The sequence below is a fragment of the Apodemus sylvaticus genome, chromosome 1 (assembly GCF_947179515.1).
Source record: "Apodemus sylvaticus chromosome 1, mApoSyl1.1, whole genome shotgun sequence".
Classification (NCBI taxonomy): domain Eukaryota; kingdom Metazoa; phylum Chordata; class Mammalia; order Rodentia; family Muridae; genus Apodemus; species Apodemus sylvaticus.
In genome coordinates this window covers 20,358,292-20,384,149 of record NC_067472.1, presented here as the reverse complement: position 1 = coordinate 20,384,149, position 25,858 = coordinate 20,358,292, and the positions used below count along the sequence as shown (strand labels likewise).

Genomic DNA, 25,858 nt, shown 5'->3' with positions numbered 1-25,858 from the left:
GGCAGGAGGATTGCGAGTTAGAAGCCAGCCTGAACGATATACTGAGAACCTAAAAAAATAAAAATGTCAAGAGCTGGGGGCTGGAGAGATGGTTCAGCAGGTAAGAACATCCGCTGCTCTTCCAGCGGATCTGTGTTTGGTGCCCATCCCCCACACCAAGTGGTTCACAACTGTCTGTAACTCCAGCTCCGGGGCATCCAAAGCCTCTGGCTTCTGCAGACATGTAGACTCGCATGCACGGACCCACGTGCAGATGCACATAGCTACAGGTGATTTAAAAATACATAAATAAATATTGTTTTAAAATCAAGGGCAAAACCAAGCAAACAAAAAGTCATGATGTATTGGTATTGTGACAAAATAAAGTCTCCCTTTCTACTGAAGAGACCGCGCTGAAGTACACCAACTATGGGTGTTTCCTTTGGCTGTGTCCTTGCTGACTGGTTGCTTTAGATATTCCTAAATCCTCCTTTCCCTTACAACTAAGAGAGTGTGAAGACATCACGCGGACTCCATGTTACCTCTGTGAAGCAGCACGAGGAGGCACCCTAGGGGGCCTCTCCAGCGTCCCAACTGGTGTTCCGGTCATAACTGGAGCTCCGTCCACCTGGGTAGGACCCGGGCCACGACTTCGGGTAATTTCAGGGACTTCATTGTCCTATAGTGTGCAAGATGAGAAACGAAGGTGACCGTTGTACAAAGCACATTGACATACACAGCCGAACACTGTGGCATAGCCTCCACCATCATTAGACTTTGGCTGATATCCCAAACCAAGGGTCAACCTGGTGCCAATGGCAGTTTTCCATATCCTTCTGGTGTTGCCAAGGAGCATAACTTTGCCAAGATTATCACAAATTTCCAGAACTCAAAGTCCTGGCTTCTCCGAGTATGGCCTGTTGTCTGCTAACACCAGTACTGCCTGAAATTTTGCAAGCGTGCACTCCCTACGGCCTGTTCTCCTGAGTCTTCAGAGTTCTTGGTGATTCACATGATCCCTTGGGCTCAAAGCAGCCACTGGTCACCAGGTCTGGACAGACACTGACACAGACGGCCCAACTTGGAATGGGGCCACACCCTAGATCAGCTGAACCTCTCAGCTCAGAAGACTCCGGACTGGAGAGCATGTCACTCCCTATGCAGACATTCAGGGAAGACCAGGGCACAGAGAGGGCTGAAATCAGAGACTATACACCCTCGGCCCGGAACACAGGACAATCCCATAGCTCCATCATAGCAAGACACAGGCTCCTGATCTAGGCCCAGCATGATGCTGCCCCTGGAATCCCCAGCTACCTTCCTGCAGGCACCCACTTCTGCTTGAGTAATCTAAATGGATTTGCCTATCCCTGACTATGCTCCCCTCTCCCCCCTCCCTTCCTTCTTTTATACTGGGGCAAAGTTCAGATAGCGTAAGGTCAACCATCACAAAGAAAAATGGCATCGGCACATTCATAGTTTTACGCAACCTCTGCCTCTATCTAATCGCAAAATACTTTCCTTGCCTGCAAAGAAAACCCCAGACCCGTTAACAGTTCTTCATTCCCTCCACCCTCCAGCCGTCTCTCTGGATTTGCCCATTCTATGTTAGTTCATACAAATGGCTTCCCATAACATGTGACCTTTTGTGTATTACTTCCTTCCCCCGGATTCCTCTCCCTTGTGATAAAAGGACCCCGAGACCTGATGGACAGAGCAGAAGTCCCGCCTCTCACCTCATTGTCGCCCTCCATTCCACTGCTCACACTGAGGAGGCTCCGCGTACTCGATCGGTTACTCGTGCTGCCTAAAGGGCAGAAACAACATCAGCTGGGCTGCGGGTTCTCTCAGGAGAGAGTGAGGGGCGGAACTCCGGCCCTAACTTATTTATAGCCACAGAGACAGTACACAAACCTGAGAGTCTTCCAAGTGTAGCCACCTTAAGCTGTTCCCTCAGAGTTCAGCTTTTCTGTTAGCCTCGTACAAAATGGTGTGCTTTCGGACGGCCACTGTGGGCTTAACAGCTACCATTTACCCAGGGCTTACCTCACGTGGAGTGCTTTTGAAAGCATGATTGCCATTTAATCCCTTTGAAAATCCTATTTGATATTAAGAGCTTTGATTTGGCAGACATGGAAGCAGAGGGACTCAGGGTTTCAGTTGCCCTAAATCTGCAAGCTGCTTTTTGCTTTTTGTTTTGTTTTTAACTGTTGTCTTGCTGCTTAATTGGGAATTGCAGGTCCAGGGTGTATGTTTGACATAGATGACCCTTCTAATAAGAAATTACACGTCAAAGCCAAACAATAGGCAGGGCTGTGGATGTGGCTTGGTGGTAAAGCCTTTCCTAGCATGGTCCAATCCCCAGAACCACAAAAACAGAAATACACAATACAAATTCAAAAGTATAAATCATGTTCATAGTAGGAATTCTGTGTGAAAGGCCTTTTTAGTTAGGAATTTATTGCCAATATCATTAAAATCATATTAGCCCACAGAGCTTTCTGGAAATGTGTGCTATTCAATTGCTAACTTGTGTGAAACACAGGTAGAACTAAGACAATGAATTGTAAAATTGATGTTTGTGTTTTGAGATTGAGTCTCATTATCTAGCTATGGCTGACCTGGATCTTTCTAGGTAGAACATGTCCCCCATGTTTGGAATAAATGCTATCAAAAACTCTCTAGATGCCCCAACTATAAACAATCCCTGAGCCCCGAGTTTCCACACCTGTGCCTGAGCCTGAGCCTCAACATGTCATCTGTTACTGTCCCTCACAGGCTCCACAGTGAACCCCTCAGCAGGAAGTACAACTAATCACAGGTGCTGGCTCCAAGACTGGAAATTCACACCCATCAACTCCCTTGGCATTCCTAAATCTATAACCACAATGTTTGGCTCTAATCCTTGGCCCCCTGATGTCTTCCCTCTGGGCTCATGACTGACCCACAGCTCCCTTGACTGCTGCTGTTGGTAAGCAATCTCCAGTGATAGTGACCTGCATACTCTGCTCTTATGTCAGGGTTGGGGGGAGGCAGTACCACATAGCTGTCATCAGGGAAGAAGGCTCAACATCTGACTCATGTTATGTCTCTGTTTCCCCCATCATGAGCCCCTAAAGACAGGTTCTTCTCATCTCTGACTCCAGCAGATGAATAAGCAAGAGGGAAAAGTGGCCATTTACAATATAAGCCTTGGGCCAGATAATCCACGTGGCCAACAGCCGTTCCCCAGCCGGGCTCTTGTTCTCTAAACACATCTCTAATCACCGGCGCTTAATGACTCAGTTAGGACCGTGTTTAACCTGCAACTGTCTCTCTCTGCGGGTCCCAAGAGATGACAGCTGCGTCGTAATAAAGATAGTGGTGCTCACAGGGTGTGACCAGGGTAAAGGGCAGCTGGTGGCTCAGAGCCTGGCCTCCCCCACCCTCCCTCCCTGCCAAAGAACTGGTTCTTTTGGAAAGTGGAGCTTCCCTGGGTAATAGCACGGTCAGATCTGGTATGACTTCCGGAACCTCTGCTCACTCGCCAGAAAACTCCAGACTTGTTTTCTAACCCCTAATTGTTAACTAGGAGATACAAGTTCTGCTGTCTTGGATGAACTGGGTCAGACAGCGACATGCTTGTCATGAGGCAGGCAAAGAGCAATTGTCTGACTGGTGGACACAGCTATTCCTATCATTGGTAATTTTAAGGCAGTATATTACACTTTAGTGACCCCCTTCCCCACAGTGAACTTTACCCCATCAGTGTCTACACCTTCGTGATTCCCCCCACTCACTCCAGACTCAGACCTGCTTTAGCCACTAGAACATCGGCAAGTGTGGCAAAGCCAAAACTTGACAGGTTCTTGCACAACGGGCTTGCCCTTTCTTCTAGATTCCATTTCCATGTACAAAGTTTGTGCTGTTGAGTTAAAGGCCATACAGAGTGAGGCCTTGGAGGATACCAGGCCACCCTGGAGGCCCCAGCTGAACGCAGTGACTCCTGCTCGTTGGCCATGAAGGAGACATGAGACATCCCTTCTGAGTTGTACCCAGGTTATGGGATCAGGTGTATGTAAATGGTTATATTTCAAGCAATTAAGTTTTGTCATGGTTTGTTACATAGCAGAAACTGGAGCAAGAACAACTCTGATCTGTAGCCACATGAAGAGTATAAGCACTTGGTCTTGCATTAAATAGCATTTCCTACTCCCACGAGCTAGCCATGTCTGGGCAAGAACTTATTTGGTCCACCCTGTCCTCACTGTAGGCTGCCCCAAAGTAAAGCATACGTAGAGAAACAACTCTGCAATTTCAGCAACACACGCACACACACTCACACACACATACACGCGCGCACACACATGCACACATGAGCATGCACACACACACATAGGCATACACGCACACACATGCACACACATGCGCACATGTGCACGTGCACACACGCACACGTGCACACACACACACACATGTGCACGCAAGCACGCACACACACACAGGCACGCACACACACACACAAGCACACGCACACACAGGCTCACACACACACACACACACAGGCTCACACACAAACACACGCACACGCACACACACAGCACTTTTGCAACTGTGGCGGCTCCTGCCAGTGAAGGCCCCGGCACGTCCCCATCTCCCAGACATTCATGCCTCTTCTCTCCTGCGGGCTGTGATCCCGCATGGATCGCTCTTCTGCTCCTGATATCAAAACCTTCGGATTGCCTTTGGCAGAGGCCGTTTTCGGGCACACGTTACTGTCCCCATTACATGTGAGAAGGCTTTCTTCTTGTCCAGTCTACATGCCCATGTATCCACACGATGGCCTTTGGGTCTGTCCATGGTCAAAGTGTGAGGAGTACTAACGAAAGAGCAAGCTGGGTTCTGCTGTCACCTGTGCTAGTCTCTGGCTGTTTAATCTTTAGCAAAATGCTTTCCCTCTCTGGGTCACAAATGACCATCTATACAGTAAAGAGTCCTGACCTGTGTCCTTGGGTGAGCAAAATTGCACATGTGTTCATATGTGGTGTTTGGGGGTATTGCGTGGGTGTGATTGGTGTGTGGCAGGGTACAGGCAGCTAGGTTTTTCTGAGAAACAGATCCAGAACACACAGGAAATTCTCAAGAAGGCTGAGACTGAAAGACATCTACTGACTTGGAGAGCCTACCCTTTAACCTGCATTCATCTGTGGACTCTCTGCCTCTCTTCTAAGGAGACCCAAGTCCTGAGGCGTGTCTACTTCTCTCTGCCTCTTTCATCACTTCTTCAGTTGTTCTGAGAACCGTGAAGTACAAGACCAACAAGAAACTCAGCATCCGCTGCTAGTGAGGCCAGCGTTGTCAGCAGATGCAGCCCTGGGCACAGGAACCAGTGCGGCCCTGGAGCCTGCTGTCAGGCAGCGTCTGCGGCAATCAGACTCCCATTCACGCTTCTTCACCAAAAGCGAAGCCGCTGCGTCCTAATTAGATCCTGAGCTGCCTGCGTAGACATTGCAGTTCTCAAACTCGAGTCTATTGTTGTCTACAGTTCTGATGAGGCGCCCTTGGCTTCACCTTAGCACAGCTGGAGAAGAAGCCGGAACAGGGGGTGAAGAGTCCTGGCTTGGCTCTAGAGTGAGTTCAAATCCCAGCCCAGCCCAGCTCAGTTCAATTAGTCAGCCTGGGACACGGTGCTAAGACTAAGTAAGCACTTCCTCCTCAGCAAAAGGAGGTCACGAATCCTCCTTATAGAGCTGTTGTGGCCTTTAAACAATCTGTGAAGGCAATTCACTTCCGGTAAATGCCCTATCAACAAGAAGAATTATTATAAGGTAGGTGGTGGTGGCACACGCCTTTAATCCCAGCACTCGGGAGGCAGAAGCAGGTGGATCTCTGCGAGTCTGAGGCCAGCCAGGTCTGCAAAGTGACTTTTGGACAGCCAGGACTACACAGAGAAACCCTGTCTCAAAAAAAAAAAGCAAAACAACAAAAATAAAAATAAAAACACGAATTATTATAAAGCAATGCTGGGCCGTACCTTTCCACCTCTGCTGACAATCATTAGGTTCCCCTGTTTATAAATTATCATACAACTGGGCAAATGCCCCAGACCAACACATACCCCACACTCCTCAAAACCAAATCAGGTCCCAGTTGGGGGCTTGGGCTCCTGAGAGTGTCGGCAAGGCCAGCAGGTGCCAGCTGGAGTCCAGGAAGGAGGACACCCTGGTTTGCTGCAGGAAGGAGGGCACCCTGGTTTGCTGCAGGAGGGAGATCACCCCTGACTTGCTACAGGAGGGAGGGCACCCTGGCTTGCTGCAGGAGAGAGATCACCCCTGGCCCCCTGCATACTTGCTGTGCTGGATGTGCTGTCTGTTTTCCAGTCTCCACGTCTCAGCTCTGTCCTGGCCGGGAAGACGCTCTTCCTGGGGCCGCTCTCATACACACCATATTCCACTTTCCCAGGCAGGTGCTGTGAATGTCGGATCGGAACTGTGATCTCCAGGTCTGGAATCAGAAGAAAGGGGGAGATTCAGGCTGGCTGTCATTGCCAAATGTCTCTCATATTCATGGTCCATCTGTCTCCTGGGCCTGGGCACAGAGGAGAGAGAGAGAGAGAGACCCCTGGAGTCTGGGCCCACTTCAGCAGCGAAAAGCCACAGAATCCAGTATGGTCCGGCAGAGTTCTGTCATCTCAAGGATGACAGAACTTGAGAAACCGGCAGAAGAGGTAGGTCTTCCATCTCAGAGTGGAAAGAAGATACACTTAGGCGAAGCTTGGGCTCCTAGACCCACCACTTAGCAGCTCGGCAGCCAACCTCTCTGAATTAGCCCCGTCTAAGGAAGTGTCGTGAACACCCCTGACGTTTAAGAGGGGTGTCACGAGCACCCCTGATGGTAATAAACCATCCTGCGCACCAGGATCATCTTAACAGTCCCATTTTCTTAGTACTCTGGATCCTTATAAAACCCTGGAAACTCGCACTATTCCTATCATTCCCAGAAGCAATGAAAGCTCAGAGGAATAAAGTCGCACAGCCGGAAGTGCCAAACTGAGGCAGGAACCCTGGCGCTGGAGCCCAGGCTATTCCCCACTCCTAGGGTCAAGGGCCTCTTGCTCCCTGAATATATTAGGGAAGACAGATGAGGGGGTGTGGGATGGGTAACCTACCCTGACATCAGTGGCCCTGAGCATTTGTGACCAAAGTCCTCTGTGCGGAGGACAGTGACTTCTGAGGCTGATTCATAGTAAAGGCACAGAGTCCTTACCCAGCTCAGTGTCAACCTGACCTCTTCAAGGCCAGAGATTTGTCATTAGTCCTCCTGAGATTTCGACCCCAGGGGTCCTGGGAGCATATACAACTTGTTCTAGCTGACAGAGTGAGCTGTCTGGTGTGCCACCAGCTTCCTGCCCGGTGGGTGTGAGGCAGATAAGGGAAACTGTAGGAGCAAGGGTTAAAGAGGAGGATGCTTGGGTTTAGACACCGCTTCTCTTCGCCACTTCTGTTCTTCCAGGGAGCAAGTGCAATAGTAATTTCAAAGGCAACCTCTCTTGCCAAAGCCAGAGATACCCACCAGGAAAGCTGATGAATAACCTAGAACCTACAGAAACGCAGCATGAGGGTTGTGTGGACCAGACACAGTGAACAACCTCCTGCAAGAACACCTCAAGCGTGGATTACTGGTCCTCACGGGCCTACCCTTCCTCACACTAGAGAAGCCGGCTCTAGCAGGATCCCGGCCTAGTGATAGCCAGTTCCCCAGTCCTTCGTGGAATGGGGAGTGCTATTCATGTTCCAGGCTCTTTGGTTACGGCCGGAAAGGCCCATGCTGTGCTCACTGCCTCGGGCACAGAACATGGCTAAGGCATGCTCTCACAGGCGAACAGGAAGTCTCAGAGCCCACGTGGACCCTTCTCAGTTTGTATCTGTCTTTTTTAAAGCGTCATTTTACGACCCTTTTAAGGTTTCCAATCTGATAAATTAATTTCACGGTGGATCATTTCCCATCAGTTCTATGAAGAAGAAGAAAAATAAAACACACAGGAAGAAAAGGACCAGAGGTGAAAGGTTCAAAAACTCGGTGACAGGCTAAATGTTTCTAAAACACCTCCACGCTTTGCCTGAAGGCATGATGTCAGGAACAGTTTTGTCCTGTGTGGATTGATAGCTTTCTTGGAGGATATTCATCTGTGTTATTACTTCCCTTTGAGCTTTGGGACATTTCTATTCCACAGGTGACTATAGCCCTACAAGGGAATTAAGCTGCACGCTGGGTCAAGGAATGGCCCTAGATATAGAAGTGATTCAGCCAATAAGGCAAGGAGCAGAACGCAGGTCTCCTGGGCCTCGGCTGGCTCTGCCTCTGGACACACCCAGAACATAAATATTGGCTGTCTTCCCTGTGGCCCACAGCATCAACAAGCTACATCTGTACAGCTGATCTGTACGTCAACTCCACACACTACAAAGAGCAAAGCCACTTCCCGGGGCTGAAGACTACGACTGGAGGATCCATTTTCAAGGGTGTTCCAACGCAAACAAAAGAAAAATGGTAATGCGCGTCATTTTCTATGGTAACTAGAGTTTCCAAATTTGAGTCAGTCTGGGGTTAGAATGAGTTACATTTCTTAGACAATGTCGCACAGATGGAGGTGCCACTCACCAGTCCTAAGGTTTTTATTGGTTGATGAGATGTGTGCTGATGGTTTCTAGTGGTCTGGGTGCAACAGAGTTCTTTCTGCCAGTGGCCCATAAATATACGTATAAGGGTCCTGAGGCCCACATGGAGTGCATTGTGCAGATCCACAGGACAGAGCACTGCAAGCCGGTATGTAAACTTAGAATTAAAGTTCACAGTTTAATAAGTCATATCTGCCCAACTATAAATGATGCCCTTGAGTCCTTCTGCCTCACCCCAAAGGACAGGGTCCAACTTCCCAATATCCAGTGTTCCTGGCCAGAATAGGGAACCGACTCTCCTAGAACCAGAGTTACAAATAATTGTAAGCTATCATGCAGGTTCTGGGAACCCTCTGGGTCCTGTGTGAGAACAGCAAGTGCTCTTAGCCATAAGCAATCTCTCCACACAAAATGGTGCTATTGGGAAGTGGTGGGAGCTTTAATGGGGCCAAGAAGAGACCTTTAGATTATTGGAGGTTGCCCAGAAAAAGACAATGAGACCCCTTTCTGTCTTTCTCCCTTTCTGTCTCCTTTTCAGCTGTATTAGTTAGGGTTTCACTGCTGTGAACAGAAGCCATGACCAAGGCAACTCTTACAAGGGCATTTAGTTAGACTGTCTTACAGGTTCAGAGGTTCAGTCCATTATCATCAAGGGGGGGTGGAGGACATGGCAGCATCCAGGCAGGCATGGTACAGGAGGAGCTGAGACTTCCACATCTTCAACTGAAAACTGCTAGCAGAATACTGGCTTCCAGGCAGCTAGGATGAGGGTCTTAAAGCCCACACCCACAGTGACACACCTATTCCAATAGGGCCACACCTTCTAATAGTGCTACTCCCTGTGCCGAGCATATACAAACCATCACACCAGCTGTGAGGGAATTTTGTTTCTCTGTGCTCTCTGTGCAGCCCCTGATGTACACAGCCTCATCCCAGGCCACAGCATAGCAGGGCAACCAATCAAAGACTCAAAGCTACAAAAATGTAAGACAAAATTCACCTGGGTTTCTTTTCTTTAAAAAAAAAAAAGTGCATTTTATCTAAGGGAGAGGAGCAGGTGTATGTGCCTTAGTAGAAGACAACCTGAGAGAGCTGGTTCTCTCCTCCCGTCATGTGGGCCTGAGGATCAAACCTGGGTCACCAGACTTAGCAGCAAGGTCTTTCATCCACTGAGTCATCTCCATTGCCCCAAGCCATTTTTATTTAGAAGTTGATTATCTCACTTATTTGTTACAGTAATGTAAACTAGCCATTTCCAAATATACATAGTTTAATCTTTTCATAGGCATGAGTACTGGCTGGTTTTGTGTGTCAACTTGACACAGGCTGGAGTTATCAACAGAGAAAGGAGTTTCAGTTGGGGAAGTCCCTCCATGAGATCCAGCTGTGGGGCATTTTCTCAATTAGTGATCAAGGGGGGAGGGCCCCTTGTGGGTGGTGCCATCCCTGGGCTGGTGCTCTTGGGTTCTATAAGAGAGCAGGTTGAGCAAGCCAGGGGAAGCAAGCCAGTAAGAAACATCCCTCCATGGCTTCTGCATCAGCTCCTGCTTCCTGACCTGCTTGAGTTCCAGTACTGACTTCCTTTTGTGATGAACAGCAATGTGGAAAGTGTAAGCTGAATAAACCCTTTCCTCCCCAACTTGCTTCTTGGTCATGATGTTTGTGCAGGAATAGAAACCCTGACTAAGATAGCATGGCACTAATTATAGTCAGTGACATAAAAATAGTAAAAATAGTTACCCCTCTCCAAAGCAAAGTCCCATGTCAGAGGATCTGGGAAGAGGGGAGGGAAGTTGGCCGTGCTTCTCTGGAGACCTTTACACATTGATCATTCTGATTTAGACTATAGCTACAGGTGGAGGGAAGTCTTATTCAGAGCCCAATTAGCCTTGAGTGAACTTTGTGGGGTCCTATGATCAATGTGTGTGAGTCTACTGCTGGACTCTCCTAGCCCTCCTGGCCTTTGCACACTGGGGTTATCGGCCAAGATGTGGCCTGTGCTTAAAAGCTTGGCACAGTTCATTTCATCAGCACTCTGTCTTTGCATATGCTCTACTCTTAAAAGGCGCTTCAGTCCTTTCCCACCTAGAGCCCTACTTTCCGAGCCCACATGACTGCAGATCACAAGCCTAGCTTTCCCCAGAGTCAGTTCTCTCCTCCTCTCTACCCGGTAGGCAGACACGCTGAGCCCCCACCCCATGCCCCAGGGAGGGGATTATACTTTTAGAATCTAGATACTTAAAAAAGAAGTGCTAGGACGAGCTCCCTGAGCCCTCTTTACCTACTCAAAATCATTAACATTCTCTAAGTCTTTTGGAAAACCACTGTGCTAGGCATTATGGGAAACACACACACACACACACACACACACACACACACGAACTCAGAAACTAGCAGATCACACACACAGAGGACCCTGGGCTTCTTCTCGAGCCGGATGCTGACACTTGGTGACTGTGTGGAGTGACGGCTGTCAGCAGACATCGGATGGGAACCCCTCATTCCAACAGAGACTGCCTGGGCGCCATCAGGACTGTACTACAGACTGGGCAGTCAGCGGGGTGCAAAACGTGCATGCTCCCGCCATCTTGGAACTTACAGGGGTAAGGGAGGAAGGATGCTGGGCCATGAGAAGAACAGAACAGGAAACTAAGGAAATCCTGGTCCGTGCTACGGAGAGCGGGAAGCAAGGCGTAAGGCGCATCTGAAAGAATGGCAGAGAAGCCTCTTTGGTGGAAGAAAAGGAGCCAGTAGGCTGAGTGGTGGAGGGGATCATCAAGTGCAAAGGCCCTGGGGAGAGACCTGTGCTTGCTTGTTGGAGCAATACAAGGCTGAGGTTGAGTACAGAGGTCACATAACATGAGGTCCTGGGGGATGCAGCAGAGGGTCTGCTTTTTCTCTAAGTGGGACAAGAACTCCTGGAGTACTTAGAGCAGAGCAGGGCACACTCCGATGTTTATTTATTTTTTGCATCACTACTGTTAATTTTAATTATGTGTCTTTGTGGGAGGGTAATGTGCACATGAGTGCAGTTCCCCACAGTGGCCAGAAGAGGGCAGTGGACCCCTTGGAGTTGGAGTTAAATGTGGCACGAATGAGCCAATAAAACTGCTGAAAACTAAACTCAGGTCTTCTAAAAGAGCAATAGAAACTTTTAACACTGGGCCATTTTTCTTGCACCTAGTGTTTATTATTATTGTTGTTGTTGTTGTTATCATTATCATTATTATTGCTGTTGTTATTAATTAAATTTTTGTGATAGGCTCATATTGTGTAAACAAGCTGGCCTCAAACTCACAGATAATTGTCTTTCTCTGCTTCATAAGAACTGAGATTAAAGTGATTTGCCCTTACACCTAACCATACTATACTTTATTTATAAAAGGACATTGGCTGTAGGTTGGAGGATGGACTACAGCAGGGTGAGGGTACACAAAGGTAGAGCTGAGTCCGGAAGCTACTATGAGATGGCGGTGGTTTGGCTATAGCCGTGGCACAGGAGAAAGAGCCACACTTAGTCTGCGGGTTGTCTTCAGAGTCCTGGGACTGAGGAGATGAGGTAACAGTGAGGGCAGAAAGAGCCACGCCTGGGACAGCAAGCGGGCCCTCCAGGTGTCCTGTCGTAGGTGGAATACAGAAGCCTACGGCGGCCCAGAGTCTTCTCAGAAAGGGGGCTGCCGGACTGACCCGCAACCCCGTTACAAGAATGCAGGTGTGAAGAAGGGCCTGAGTATGAGGCCTGAGTATGAGGCCTGAGTATGGCAATGTCCAAGCTCATGAGAAGTCACCCATCCACAGCTGAACGCAAGAAGGCCTGGATTCCGCTTAGTTCTCTACAGAAGGGACTCCTCCTGCTGAAGTCAAGCCCCGAGGCCCAACCTGCCGAAGGCTCTTTGTCCTTGCTCAGGACAAGTGGTGTCACATGGCTGGTGTCATGGGAGGCTTAGAGGGGGCAGAAGATCATGTTCATAGTGTACATGACAGTCCCTCATGGCCCTACGGTCACATAGTGAGTCCCTGTGATAAAGATGGCCCGCTCTCAGGAGAGTGGGGCTTTCTCTGCTCTGTTGGTGCCCACATTCTCTTAAGTGCCAAGATGGAGTCATCCTCTTCGGGTGGGAGGGGCTCTGTCCCTTCATTCTCTCATGGGAGGGGTCAGGCCTTTCCCAGTACTCCAGCATTTAGAGAAGGGACAACCCTGTCACCTCAAAGGATCTCCTCGTCTAGTGAAGGACCTGGATCTGCAAACAGGGCTGGTCAAGCAGACTGTCCACTTGGGACACAGTAGAAGGGAGAGTCGGGGATGGCACCAATGACATCCCCTAGTGACGTGACATCGCCTACTGATGTGACAACCAACCCTAGTGATGGAGCGCTCTGAGAAGCCACCTACCTGCGTGCTTTCCTGACTTCTGTTTCTCTCTCTGTCTTCGGGTGATGCTGTCTCTTAGTCTTTTAAGATTTTCCTGGAAAACAATTTATTGTTGTTTTAGTATCCAGCAGAATGATAGCCTTTGGACATTGGAACTCCATTCTTATTTAATGCTCTCTATAGGCGCCAGAATGCTACCGTCACATCTTTCAAGATGGCCCCCAGAGAAACTCGAGTCTGAAAATGGGCCTGAAATGTGCCATTTTTTCAACAGTAGAGTCTGCTTTCCAATGCTCAGTCCCATTCTCAACCTTAGAACCTACTGCCTTCCTCCACCCATACCTCATCACCAATGCCACCCTGACATGCTCACAGACTTGAGTTCATTCCCAGGTCTGACTATGCTCTCTCCTTAGTCCTCTGACCTCAAGGGACTCTTAATTTCCTTAAATCTGTCCCAGGCCTGGGTCAAGGCTGCCACCCTGAAGCCTTCCCCAGATGGGCCCAGGCCTTACTCCTGTCCATGCTAATCACCTGAGCTACACTGCCTTGCATATAGTATATGCATGTGTACAGATATGTACCCTGCCTCTTCAAGGATACCATGGACTTTCCAAAGACCAGGTTCATGGACCTTTCTATAATTCAATTATTTGGTCCACTGTCGTCATTCAATAAATGTTGACTGGATATATGGAGGTTAACATTAGTTTCTAACTTAAGTCAGTACACAGCAGCAGTGCCTGGGCATCCCAGGGAAGGTAAGCATCTTAGTATTCCGCACCCTGGGGAAGTGTCTAAACAGTCTGGTTGTAGTAGCAAGTGGTTATGAGAAAGCCATGGGAAGCCAGAATGGAAGGGTGGGTTTCTCTGCAGCTGTGGGCTAAAAATACTGACCCTCATCCAGAAAGCATTAGGGAAACAAGGCACATCACAAGATGGCCATCATAAAGCTCTGGTGACCTGGGGGTGGAAGAGACGGAGGCCATCTAGTGGCCAAGTAGTTGGCCTGATGCAGGTCACCCACCAACAGAGAAATGGAAAGACACAAAGGAAAACTCCCACAGAAGCAGGCGAGATCTCCAGATACTCTCTGTGAGTGGGAGAGCCCCAAAGTCTGTCTGGGACCTTGAGAGAGAAACAGAAAGGATGCTACTTGGCTGGACAAGCCTCAGGTCTAGTGCACCTCGGGAGAATGTGTCCAGCTAATGGCTGCAATTTTAGAACTGGACAAGAGTTATCTGCACAAAGAAAGAGCTAACTAAAGAGAGCCCAGGCAGTGCCCACTTACAAGGGACAAGGAAGAAGAAGACAGAGGGACAGACAGAAGCAGAGGAAAAAGAAAGTGGGTACCCCAGGGTCAGCTGGCACATTACAGTCCTGGACAGGGCAGGCTGTCAGGGTATAGACTTATGTGTACTTTCATTGGCTGGGTTTTCTATTATGAACCCCAGCATGTGCCCAGGAACTTAGAGCAAGTTAGTGTGCAGGGGCGAAGCTCTTTGAGCATAGACATGGGGAGAAAGCTAATGATTACTCTATGCTATAACTGCAGGCTTCTCCACCCGTGCCGCAGTTCCCGAAGTACTGACTCCGAGACTTACTATTTATGAATAAATGCCTAGGCCACAAGCTTTGGCTCGTTCCCACTGGTTCAGAAGTCAATTATACCATTTAAGCTAGTCTAAATTCTCCTCAGTTTCATGTGTTTGTCTCCTCAGAGTTGGGGCAAATCTCTTCCCAAACCTGACTCTCTCCCAGAGTTCCTCTCTCCCTACCGGAAGTCCCACCTCCTACTTCCTGCCTCAGCTAATAGGCCACGAGCTTTCGATTGACCGGTGAGGCTTGCCTATGGTATGCAAGAGATTCTCTAGCACTGCCCCCAGGCATGAGAAATGCTTTTCCTCTCTCACAGTCTCTCCCCATTCCTTCACACATCTGAGGTAGGAAATGAAGGCACAGCGGGCCCACGCCATCCAGCTGCAGGAGGCAGAATAGGGATGTGACTTGGGCTGCCAGCTCCAGACACGGCTTACAATTACGTTGGCACACGGTAACAGTACTTAGAGGAAAGGGAAAAAATCAGTGTTGAGCCAGTAGACTTTGCTCAGGATAGTAGCTGTTCAAGGGCTCCTAAGTGAAAGGGGCCTGGAGTCCTGTGTTTAACATCACAGGGTGACGCCACTCCTGAGACACACCCCACCCCCCAGAGAGGGAGGCCCCTGAGAAAGAGGGTCCTCACATTAAAAACACAAGCCGGCAGAGTTAAGGACTCTGGGAGAAGGACTAGGGAGGGAGCGTAGACTCCAGAGCCGGCTATGGAGTCTGCATCTCTTCTCCAATCTGAGCCTCAGCTTCCTGAAGAGCAGAGGCCACGCCACCTCCCCTACACTCGTGCTGCGAGGAGCCACAGAGGATGATCCAGCCAAGTTTCAGCACAGTGTCTGCTGTGCAGCTCTCGGAGCTCAAACAAGACTGTCTTCTGCTCAGTCCCTGCTGCTTCTAGACATCTTAGCCACACCCCCAAAGGCACAGCTCCCCTCCCAGGGTCAGATGCTGCTGCCACTCTGTAGCTGTCAAGTCAGATGTAGGGACACCAGGGCCTGTAATACACCACTGGGGAGAACTTACCATTCACCAGGGAAGTGGACTTGAATATGTCCCTTAATCCCAGGGCCTGAATTCCTCACTTTTAATATGAATATATGATGTGTGTGTGTGTGTGTGTGTGTGTGTGTGTGTGATGCTATTTATTTTCTCATGAATATCCTCAAACTGAAGCCAGCCTGGTCTACAGGGTGAGTCCCAGGTCAGCCGAGACTATATAGTAAAATCCTGTCTCAAAACAACAACCATCCTCAGACCATACAGATAAAGCAAGACTCTGCCGTGAACCCCAGGCCTCTCTTGGGTGCCCTCCCAGAGGACAGCCCTGGGATGGTGTGTTCGGCACTTTACAGTTGTTTGCCTTTGTGTTTACAGAGTGTCTAGAGAGATGTTGTGCAGTGTGTGTGTGTGTGTGTGTGTGAGAGAGAGAGAGAGAGAGACAGAGACAGAGACAGAGAGAGAAGTTGATTTTAATTCAGGAGGTTTAGACCCTGCAGCTTGTAATGCTGAGTTCATCCTATATCTTGAGATGTTTCCAAGTTTTCTTCCTGTCCTAGAGAGTGCAGATCAATTGTGAGGGGCTAGAAAGGGTCCCCGAAGAACAGAGCTATCTAACTGAGGTGGCAGGCCACGTGCAGAGGCAGAACTGGGAAATACGGGAAGTTTGTCCCTGACCTCCAGCCTCAGAAAGCTTTCAGCCAGGGTTCCAGACATGGAGACTCGTAGGCACAGCCACTGACCAGGATACTCAGCGCTCGCAGCTTCTCCCATACCATCCCGATGCCTGCCACACAGGACAGCTTACGCGGCCGCCCCTCCATTGCCGGGGGTTGAGGGGACCCACGACCCGCTCCCCAGGGGCACCGCTGGCTACCTGCTGGAATCGGAAGGACTCGGATCGTTTCTTCTGGTTGAGCTGCCACTCTTTGAAGTGCAGCACGGCCTCGTCCACATTGACGATACCCAGCTTCACCTGCTCCTGCAGGGTAATAAGCTGCCGCTGGCCTGGCGTCTTCATCCCGGCGAAAGGGTCATAGATGCTCGATGGCGGCCTGTCCCTCCACGGCCTCACAGGCGGCTCTGGGAAGAACGGCAGATAAAAAACGGTGGGCAGGGACTCCCAGGAACGGTCTGCCCTATCCCGAAGAAACAATGGCACGTGGGACAAAGAGAGGGCGGGGTGGGGGGACATCGCTGATCATTTCAAAACCTATTTCATTCATGCAGATAAAGCCACAACACGGATGCGAGGGGCGACATATGCTGAACACGGAACGGCGACTATGAAGGCGTAAGGCGGCGGCTCTTCACCTGGAGATTGCTGACATTTGGGCTAGATCACTCTGCATCGTGTGGGAGCAGCGTCTCTGGTCACCACCTATTGGATGACTTTTCTTGGATTCAACAACCCGAAATGTCCCCAATTATTGCTAAGTGCCCTCTGGGGAGGAAGAGCAAAATGCTCTCTCTATTTCAGAATCAATGGTTTAGATATAAATCCCCTCACAGAACAGTACTCAGAAAGAGTGTAGCCAGGAAGCTTCTCCCAGTCCTTTCTCTGAACTGATGAGCACAAAATACCAATGAGATTGCTGCCCAGGTCCGGTGGCACTGGTATAAACTAGGTGCTTAGGGGCAGCATGTTGTCCTTGGGCTGTTCTGTGCCAACCTCTATTTCGTCATGATTAAAGGACAGCTTTCTATGTCAGGGGTAGGCGGCCCGCTTGCCAGTCTCCAGGCTGCAAGCCAAATTACTTGCAGAGGTGATGGGGCCATTGGGACATCTGAGGACATCTTGACCTGTCTCGGTCCATGTAGTATGCTCCAGATTTCCCTGGGACCAGTCTTTGAGGAATCTCTCCGCAGGCTCACACCGCACTGGGGCTGCCCTTCCAAGCAGTGTTAAGTGGGGTGATGCTGGACGCCTTTGCAGGACATCAGGAAACAATCACCGCTTGCCTGCAGTCCTTAGTGCCTTCCAAATTTCCTTAAAAGGTCTTTGGGAAAACCGGATGTCCCGGTTGTTACAAGAAAGTAACTTTGATCAAAGCTGACACAAAGCGAGGCGGAGCTGGTAAAGACAAAGCCGGCAAGTAGTTCCAGAGAGCTATGCCACAGAGGTGAAGACAGAGCCCCGCCCACCGCCATGCCCTTGGCATTGGTCTCAAACCCCACACCACCCCCTTCTATACGGATACCTGTCTATCAGCGCTCTCTGGGGGGCCGGCTTGTACAATGACGTAGGTGCTCCAGCCTCTCCCCCCTTTCCTTTGCCCCAGTAAGGGATTCTGAGGTATCGCCCCTGAGCTGCCGCTGTCTCTCTCTGTGAATGCCCTGTGCTGCTGTCACGCTTGGCCTCCCTCGTTACGGGAATCCTCCCGGAAGTCTGCTTGCATGCAGAAAGCCGAGGGCGCGCTCTGGCTTACCTTTTCTGATGCTCTCTGAAGAAACATAGAAATTCCCGGGCCGCTCCTGACTTTTTTCTGCAAAGACTGTGAAAGAAAGAATATTCTGAGTGGAGGCAAGAGACTGTCACATGTTTACAAAGAAAATAATCCTCGTACAAAAGAAGAGTAATAAATGTGTAGTCATGACCACTATACACAAATTTCTGGAAGAAAACAGTGAGAATAGAGAGTATCAAATAAAGACAGCATACACACAGACACACACACACACACACACACACACACATGGGCTCTCCAGCTTAAAAACAAGCCAGTCAGAGGATGCCCACAGCATGTCTAAAATTGTTAAAGACTCAGGTGGGTGGCGGTGGTAATGCACCTTTGATCCCAGCCCTCAGGAGGCTAAGGCAGGTGAATCTTAGTTCAAGGCCATCCTGGGTCTGCAGAGTGAGTTTCAGGACAGCTAGGGGCACATAGTGAGACCCTGTTTTGAAAAATCAAAAACAGGGCTGGAGAGATAGCTCCACAGTTAAGAGCACTGACTGCTCTTCCAGAGGTTCTGAGTTCAACCACATTGTGGCTCACAACCATCTGAAATGGGATCTGGTGGCCTCTTCTGGTGTGTCTGAAGATAGCTACTACATATAATCTTTGGGGAAAAAAAAAGAAAAGAAAAAAAGAACCGTCGTCCAGGGGCTGGATAAGGGGCTGAACTGGTAAAACATTTGCTGTGCAGGCACGAGCTCCCAGCACCCCAATGCATGCTGGGTGTGGTGACGCACATCTATAATCCCAGTCCTGGGGATCTGGAGACCGGCAGAGCCCTGGAGCTTGCTGGTCAAGAGCTGAAGTGGTGAAGCTAAAGCTAAGTGGCAGATGTGCCCACTCGCTTGCTCTCTCTCTCTCTCTCTCTCTCTCTCTCTCTCTCCTCAGTCAAGCTTTGGCTCCAAGTGCATCCACAAACCCATGAGCAGGCACACACCACACACAAGGAAGGGAGGGGGAAGGGGAAGGGCTATGAAAGAAGGAAGCGTGCCAGGGTCCCCAAACAGAAGTTATAAAGACCCTGCAGCTAGAGAACAAGAGGAGGAACAGAGTGGGCCAATCCGGTAGAACGGGTCGCACGTTTCCCTCCAGAGGGACCCAGATGAAGACACTGGTGGGGAACAGGAATAAGACAATAGAGGAAAGTGAACCGTTCTGTAGCCGGTGGCTCCCTGGACTCTGAAGAGGACTCCCCTAGTTCAAATCCCAGTCCTGCCGCTCATGTGTCGTATGATCTTGGACAAAAAGCTTGACTTTCTCCAAGCTCCTGTTTCTTATGTAGAATGAAGACTGTAAACAGTGGGTCGTCATGGGAACTAAGGGCTAGTGTGTAGCAAGTGCTTGGAACACAGCCTGGTTCCTGTAAACATGCACCATTAGTGTTTATTGTCATTATTCATTTCTAAGCTTTGAGATGGACACCAGTGGGATAGTGGTGTCATGCTAACTAGCTCAGGTGATATCTCTTCAGCGTCTCATGGTTTAAAGGTATTTTCTTATGTAGTATCTCATCTGACCCTCATAACAAAGTTGTAGCAGAATATTGTCATCTACCAGGACATGTATCAATGTAGACGCATACTACCAAGATAGCCATTTATAGATAAGGAAACTAAAGCCCTAATGGGTAAGGCGACTTGTCCCATGCCCTGTGCTGGGCAGAAAGAAGTCAGCGATTGTAGGCATGTTTGTGTTACCTTTGTGTTGTTCAAATGCTGATTTCTCTGCCCGCATATCATATTTCCATCTGACACAGCACTGTAATGCTTATGTCTAGAATCTCCTGTCTCAACTTTGATTCCTACCATTTATTCTCTGCCTTGCCAGTAGATTTTGATCATCCAATGGCTGGGCCGAAGAGAGAACAGGGGGAAAGCTTTATGCCAGACAGGAGAGGAGAGAGAGGGAGGTTCAGATCGACCACAAGGAGGCAGGTCGGAGAAGACATCATGGGGGGCAGGGAACATCTGAAGTCCAAAGAGCTAGATCAATAATAATATGCAAGTATCATAAGATGGGGTGGGAGGTAGACAGATTAGCACAGGAGATTAATATAAACCAGCACTGCCCAGGTATCGAGGCTTCTCTGTGCGGCTACTGGGAACTAGCAAAGGTGAGGACATACAGCTGCCGGATTAATTCACTATTTATATTTATATTACAATAATTAATTTTACAAGAGGCAAATCTCTTCCTAGCCACTGCCCCTGTTACTCTGCTCGCCTCCGCCGCCTCTCTGCGATGAGTTGCCACCTCCTCCCCCATTTAGGAATCACCAGTGTATATTTGTGGGCTCGGAAGCCGGCCCTGCAACAAGGATTTGACTGCTAGCAGTATGTCTGGGGAGTGTCTACCTGCCTGGATTTAGAATCACCAGGGAAACACACCTCTAGGTGTGACCGTGAGGGCATCTCCAGAAAGCTCTAAGAGAGGAGGCCGGACCCATCATGAACATGGGTGGCACCATCCTACGGGCTGGCATCCCAGGCTGAATACAAGGGAGAAATACAGCTGTGCTGATCCATCATGTCTCTGCTCCCTAACGGCAGACACAGCAGGGCCAGCTACCTCATGCTCCTGCCACACTGCTCATGCTGCTTCAGCCCCTCCCTGACCATGACGGGCTGTACTCTTAAACTCAGAGCCACAGGAAACCTCTTCTTATCTTAAGTTGCATTGCGGCGGCAACGAAAGGGTTAACTCCTACAGGAGGTGATGGAGGAGGTGGGACCGGAAGTGGGTGAAACAGTAAGTGGTGGGTTGTCAAGCAAGCGACCACTGCACAACCGGGTGAACGCACAACGTGCAGTTCAGAGTTCTCCCCGCAACAGCAGCATGCAAGGTGGGATAGTCACCTGCCAACTCCCATCATTCACGGCTCGAACAGTGGCCCTCTCTGCTAATTCCCTGAGGCTTTCAGTCTGCCCTGCAAGAGGGCAATGAAGCACCACGTATCTGAGAAAGCCCTCAGGATAAGACACAACAGGCCACTTGGTGGGGGGGGGGGTATGGTGTGAGGCTAACACCAGTGGGCAATATCTGGACAGGTCAACGGAGATGCTTCCCAAGGAGATGGCAAACCTCGGTGACACAGAACTTCCCACAGCTGTGCTACAGCCCAACTCAGGGTTGTTGGACTGAGTAAAACCAAATCAAACCCAAAGATGTTAACTACCTGGAACATGGGTGCATTCGAAATGTATTTGCTGCTTATCTGAAATTCAGAGTTAATTGAGATATCCTGTATTTAATCTGGCAGCCCCAACCCAGTCACCCAAGGCTCCGGCTGGGTGCCCTGCCCTGCCACACCTTCCACAATACATGCTATTAAAAATGGGTGACAGCAGGTGGCGGCGGTGCATGTCTGTAATCCCAGCACTTGGGAGGCAGAGGCAGAAGGATCTCTGTGAGTTCCTGGCCAGCCTGGTCTACAGAGCAAGTTTCAGAACAGCCAGGGCTACATGGGGAAATACAATCTCAAACGAAACCAAATAGACAACAGGTCAGGAGTGAGTTCAGAGCTGGCAATTTTGCTCATACTGAGCATAAAGCCATATTAATAAAATCGAGTCCTGAAGTGTATATAATAGCAGTGTCTTTGATCTCTAACCCAGGAAAAATCACGAAGAAGTCAAACTAAATTCTTGCCAGCTTTTATTAACATGGGTAAGCAGACAGCCTGATTTAATGGCTAAAATATCGACTGTGGAGTCAGGGTCCCTGGGGCCAAGCCCTGGCACTGCCGTGTTGTGACTGGCCTTTTGATCTTCCATTTCCTGTCCATAAAATGGGGATCATGGCCTTACCTGGAAGGCTATTGTAAAAAATTAAGTGCAAAGAATATTCCTGGTAGATTTCAACAAGTACCAGCCATTAACATGATGAACAGTGACGACAGGGAAAGTTATGAGACAGAAATGTACTAGGTTCTCATTCACCTCTGTCCTTACAATTAATTGTACAGTAATGCTTCTAAGAAGACAGCACTGAATCTAGCCATTGTCCCTGGTCTAGCTCCAGACTTCGTGCTGACCTATGACCTATGACCTATTGCTCTGTCTGGAGACCATCCAAGAGAAGACAATCTGAGCAACACTTCCGGGGACATTCCTGATGAGGCTCTCAGAAGCCCCACCCCCACCCCACCCCCACCCCTGCTGAGCACCATTCCTGGCCACATTTACCTTTAGAAATGTATGGCTCATTGTCGGGCGGTGGGTGAGGGCCAGGAGCGCTGGCCTCTGGCCTGGGCACAGGGACAGGGGGCCTGTTGGCCAGGTCCACAGAGAAGGCATCATCTTCGTCCACGGTGTGATAAAGTTCTTCCGCATGGGGATGGTGCTGCTCTTCCTCCAAACTGACTGGTTTCACACTGTTACCTAAGACACAGAGAATGGGGATTGAGAACAGAACAGTAGTCCTGGAAACTGCCTGCCTGCAGGTCGCAAGACCAAGCGAATGTTCTCTCTTGCCAAAGTATCAACCTGTGGCTAGAGGCTTCCCTCGAGACATCTCCTGTACCGTTTGCTCAGAAGTCATGAAAGCAATCACAAGGGCACCAAGGTCTCCTTCACCCTGCATTCTCATCACTTCAACACTGCTTCGGGCCCTTCCTGTCCTCCCCACAATGGCGACAGAATATGACTCTTGTGCTGAGCATGGATCTCAGCTCATTTTTCTGCATGATTCTTGCATCTTGTTTTTCATAAACCTGCTGAGTTGTTACTACTGGTAACCTCAGTTTCCACATTAAAAACAAAAAAACAAAAAACTGACGCTTTGAGGATTTAAGTAATGTGTCCAAAGACTCTGAGAGCCAGGCTGGGACCCAGAAAAGCTAATGCTACAGCTATCCTTCCCCCAGCTATCTACAGTTTCTTATGCCCTCACACTGTCCCCCCATTAATCACTGAGGAGAGAAGCTTGCCTCCCTCTTCTGTCTGCCAGCACCCCAAAACCCCCACGTTCTCTACAGTGATCTGCTTCTTTGATTGACACCATTCTATCAATAAATCTGCTTCCAATACCTGTTTGAGGTATAGGAATAGGGCTTGGGTCTCCTTCCTGTGGAGATTACAACTCAGTGATTTATTGAGAACTCTGTTTTCCTTTGCATCTTTTCTGAGCTGCTGAGAGGTTGCTTTTGGCTTCTTGGTGTCATATGTCCAGAGGACTGGCCAGGCTGATCCCAGTGTTTCGTTCTGTGGCCCTGACATAATGCCTCTCTCGTTCTCTAGTCTGTCAGCTGCAGAGGGAAGGCCCTGACCCTGACCCTCCACATTGTCCTAGAGGCAAACACAGATCCTTTTATACCATACATGCTTGGTCACGTCTTTAAAACGGAGGGACAAATAAACCCTGGATAAAATGTGAACCAAGCAGAGATCCACGTGACAGATCTGAGCCTTCCTACAGCCAGCCTGCCTCCCCTCACAGTAGTTTCCTGACCTGGGCAGACTTTGGGGAACTCCAGGGAAAGCTTGGAACTACTACAGTGCCCGGGCAAGCCGAGATCTCTTCTTCTATAGAAGGAGAACGTTTCCTGGCTTCAGAGGCTGTGAGAGGTGCAGACTTGTGGAGAAAAGATATTCATAGGATTTACTTCCTTAGCAACATCTACAGGCAGGGCATTTGTAAGGAAGACTTTTTCTGGGAAGCTGTGTGTTATTAGGAGTCCTGCGATACCCTCCCCCATTCTGTCAGCGCCCACAGATAATCAGAACCACTCCCTTGGCTCCTGTGGCCTGAACAGGATTAAATTTCAGGAAAAATACTCAGTCCTGTCCAAGCCACCAGGTTCCCTAGAAACAAAATACACTAGGGAAGCAAAAAAAGAGCCAAGTGACAGGGAAAAGTTACCTGCTGCCAAAGGTCGCCTCAGAGGAACTCAGTCTGAGCTGTTAGACCCCTGACAGGATGAACTCTGACCCCTCTTCAGTCTCTCCCATCATGATCCAATTATGCCATTTAAAGTCAGTAACTAATGATTTAAACAAATAGTTTATACCTGCCAGGTACTGCTCTGTTCCAGGCTCCACATTTCATCGGGAGCAGAAAGTTAATCCTGCCTAGAACTGTTTATAACGTTACTGGTGACCGACTGTCTGGAGGCCACATGGGTGGAATGAGGGCCACCACAGCTGGACCCAGGCCACCTGTCTAAGCCTTATATCTATACCTCCTTTCTCTCAGTCATAGACAGGAGATTTGTCGTTCCCCGCCCCCAAAAGTCTTCAGAGCTGCAGAATGCCAAGAGATGCTTCTAGAATCATGTGAGATAGAAATAGAGGCCGAGTAGTGGGATTGAGATTGATTCCAGTTTTGTCTGTGGTGTAGATAAAGCCTCTGTGTGATATTTTACATAAGAACTGTTCGAGATCCATCCGTAACTTCTGGTAGAAACTGTGTGAGCTCAGACCATTGAGCAACTTGACACTATCAAAGTCACAGGACATACTTCCTGAAACCCAGCGATTCTGTACTGCTGTTTTACAGCATACATGTTCTCAAATATGTGAAAAGACATTACACAAACAAAGGGCATTCTCTGCACCGAGGCTTGCCAAGCACAAAGCAGAAAACTGGCTAACATAAGAAAATGTCTAAATAGCAGTGGAAAAGGTAATGTCTGGGCTGATACTACCTGTGAATAAACACAAAAGACACATGTATACAGTATTAACAGACCCAGAAAAAAAAAACTTTGGAGGCTCTAGGGAGAGAGAGACAGAGATAGACAGAGAGACAGAGACTGAGACTTTTCTCATTGCTTTAACTTTTAGGGCCAGATATGATGGCGCACACCTGTAATCTCTGCAGGTAGGGGGCAGGGGCAAGAAAACTATGGTAAGCTTGAGGCTAGCCTGGGTTACACAGTGAAGACCAGACCACACAGGTCTATATAGCGTTGTCCCATTCGTGTGTGTGTGTGTGTGTGTGTGTGTGTACATGTTTTTTACATCAGTTGAATTTTCATTATTTTTATGTATTACTTTTATAATAGTAAACAACTTCCACACAGCAACAGGTAGGCATAGCAGGGAATGAAAGGAGTTTCCATTGTTTAAAAAAAAAAAAAGCAGAGACCAGAAAATGCTGATTTATAACCAAGACTCTCACAGTGACCTGCGGACTAGCAGAGTCACAAGGAACTTGAAAGGAAGAAAACTCCTGGTTCCTACTCAGCCATGCTCTCACCCTGCTGAGCCTGCGCCTTGGGGAAGATCCCAGGTGGGTGTGAGGCACACTGAAATCTGAGACCCACTAGCAGGGGAAAGGCTGGTTGGCTCAGCTCCACTGGCCTGTATGGAAGACCCGTGAGTATCAGGTATCAAGAGAGGATTTCCCACTCCCTTGCGAAGTCTTGAGGTGGGTACAGGCAGCAGCCCAAAGTTAGGTTAAGTTTACCCTAATCTGGCACAGGCCAGCCTGCCGTGTGGACTCTTTAGATCCCCTTAAATAACACATCAGTCCCCTGCATTCTCTCGGCACCCAGAACATTTTTATTTGCACTGAACTATGTTTTTCGTGTGCCTCTTGGAACGTGTGTCTGACTCCTCTGAGGTTGGGCTGCGGTTTGCCTACGCTGGCTGCTCTAGAGCTTGTCTTCTCCTTCACTGCCCAAACCATCTAACCTCCAAGTCTCATGCCCTCAGAACTCTGCTTCTACGGCTTACGTGACTGACATGCCCACCGGAATCACTGGAGAGAGTGAAGCAATCACTCACAGCGTGTAACACCTGATAGTGCCTAAGATAACAACAACGACCATGACTACAACCCTTTGTCAA

The 25,858-nt window shown here is 49.1% G+C and overlaps 1 protein-coding gene across 2 annotated transcripts in view; it reads right to left on the bottom strand.

Annotated features, from left to right (window-relative positions):
* Positions 1–25,858, bottom strand: part of Pik3ap1 (phosphoinositide-3-kinase adaptor protein 1) — a 109,370-nt gene that overhangs the window by 8,568 nt on the left and 74,944 nt on the right. For both annotated transcript variants that reach the window (XM_052186030.1, XM_052186039.1), the window contains 7 exons: positions 22,253–22,447; positions 18,042–18,107; positions 16,490–16,695; positions 13,030–13,102; positions 6,307–6,462; positions 1,716–1,786; positions 522–658 (listed from right to left, as the gene is read on the bottom strand). In XM_052186030.1, coding sequence (XP_052041990.1) covers positions 522–658; positions 1,716–1,786; positions 6,307–6,462; positions 13,030–13,102; positions 16,490–16,695; positions 18,042–18,107; positions 22,253–22,447 — 904 coding nt within the window. The remainder of the gene's footprint in view (positions 1–521; positions 659–1,715; positions 1,787–6,306; positions 6,463–13,029; positions 13,103–16,489; positions 16,696–18,041; positions 18,108–22,252; positions 22,448–25,858) is intronic.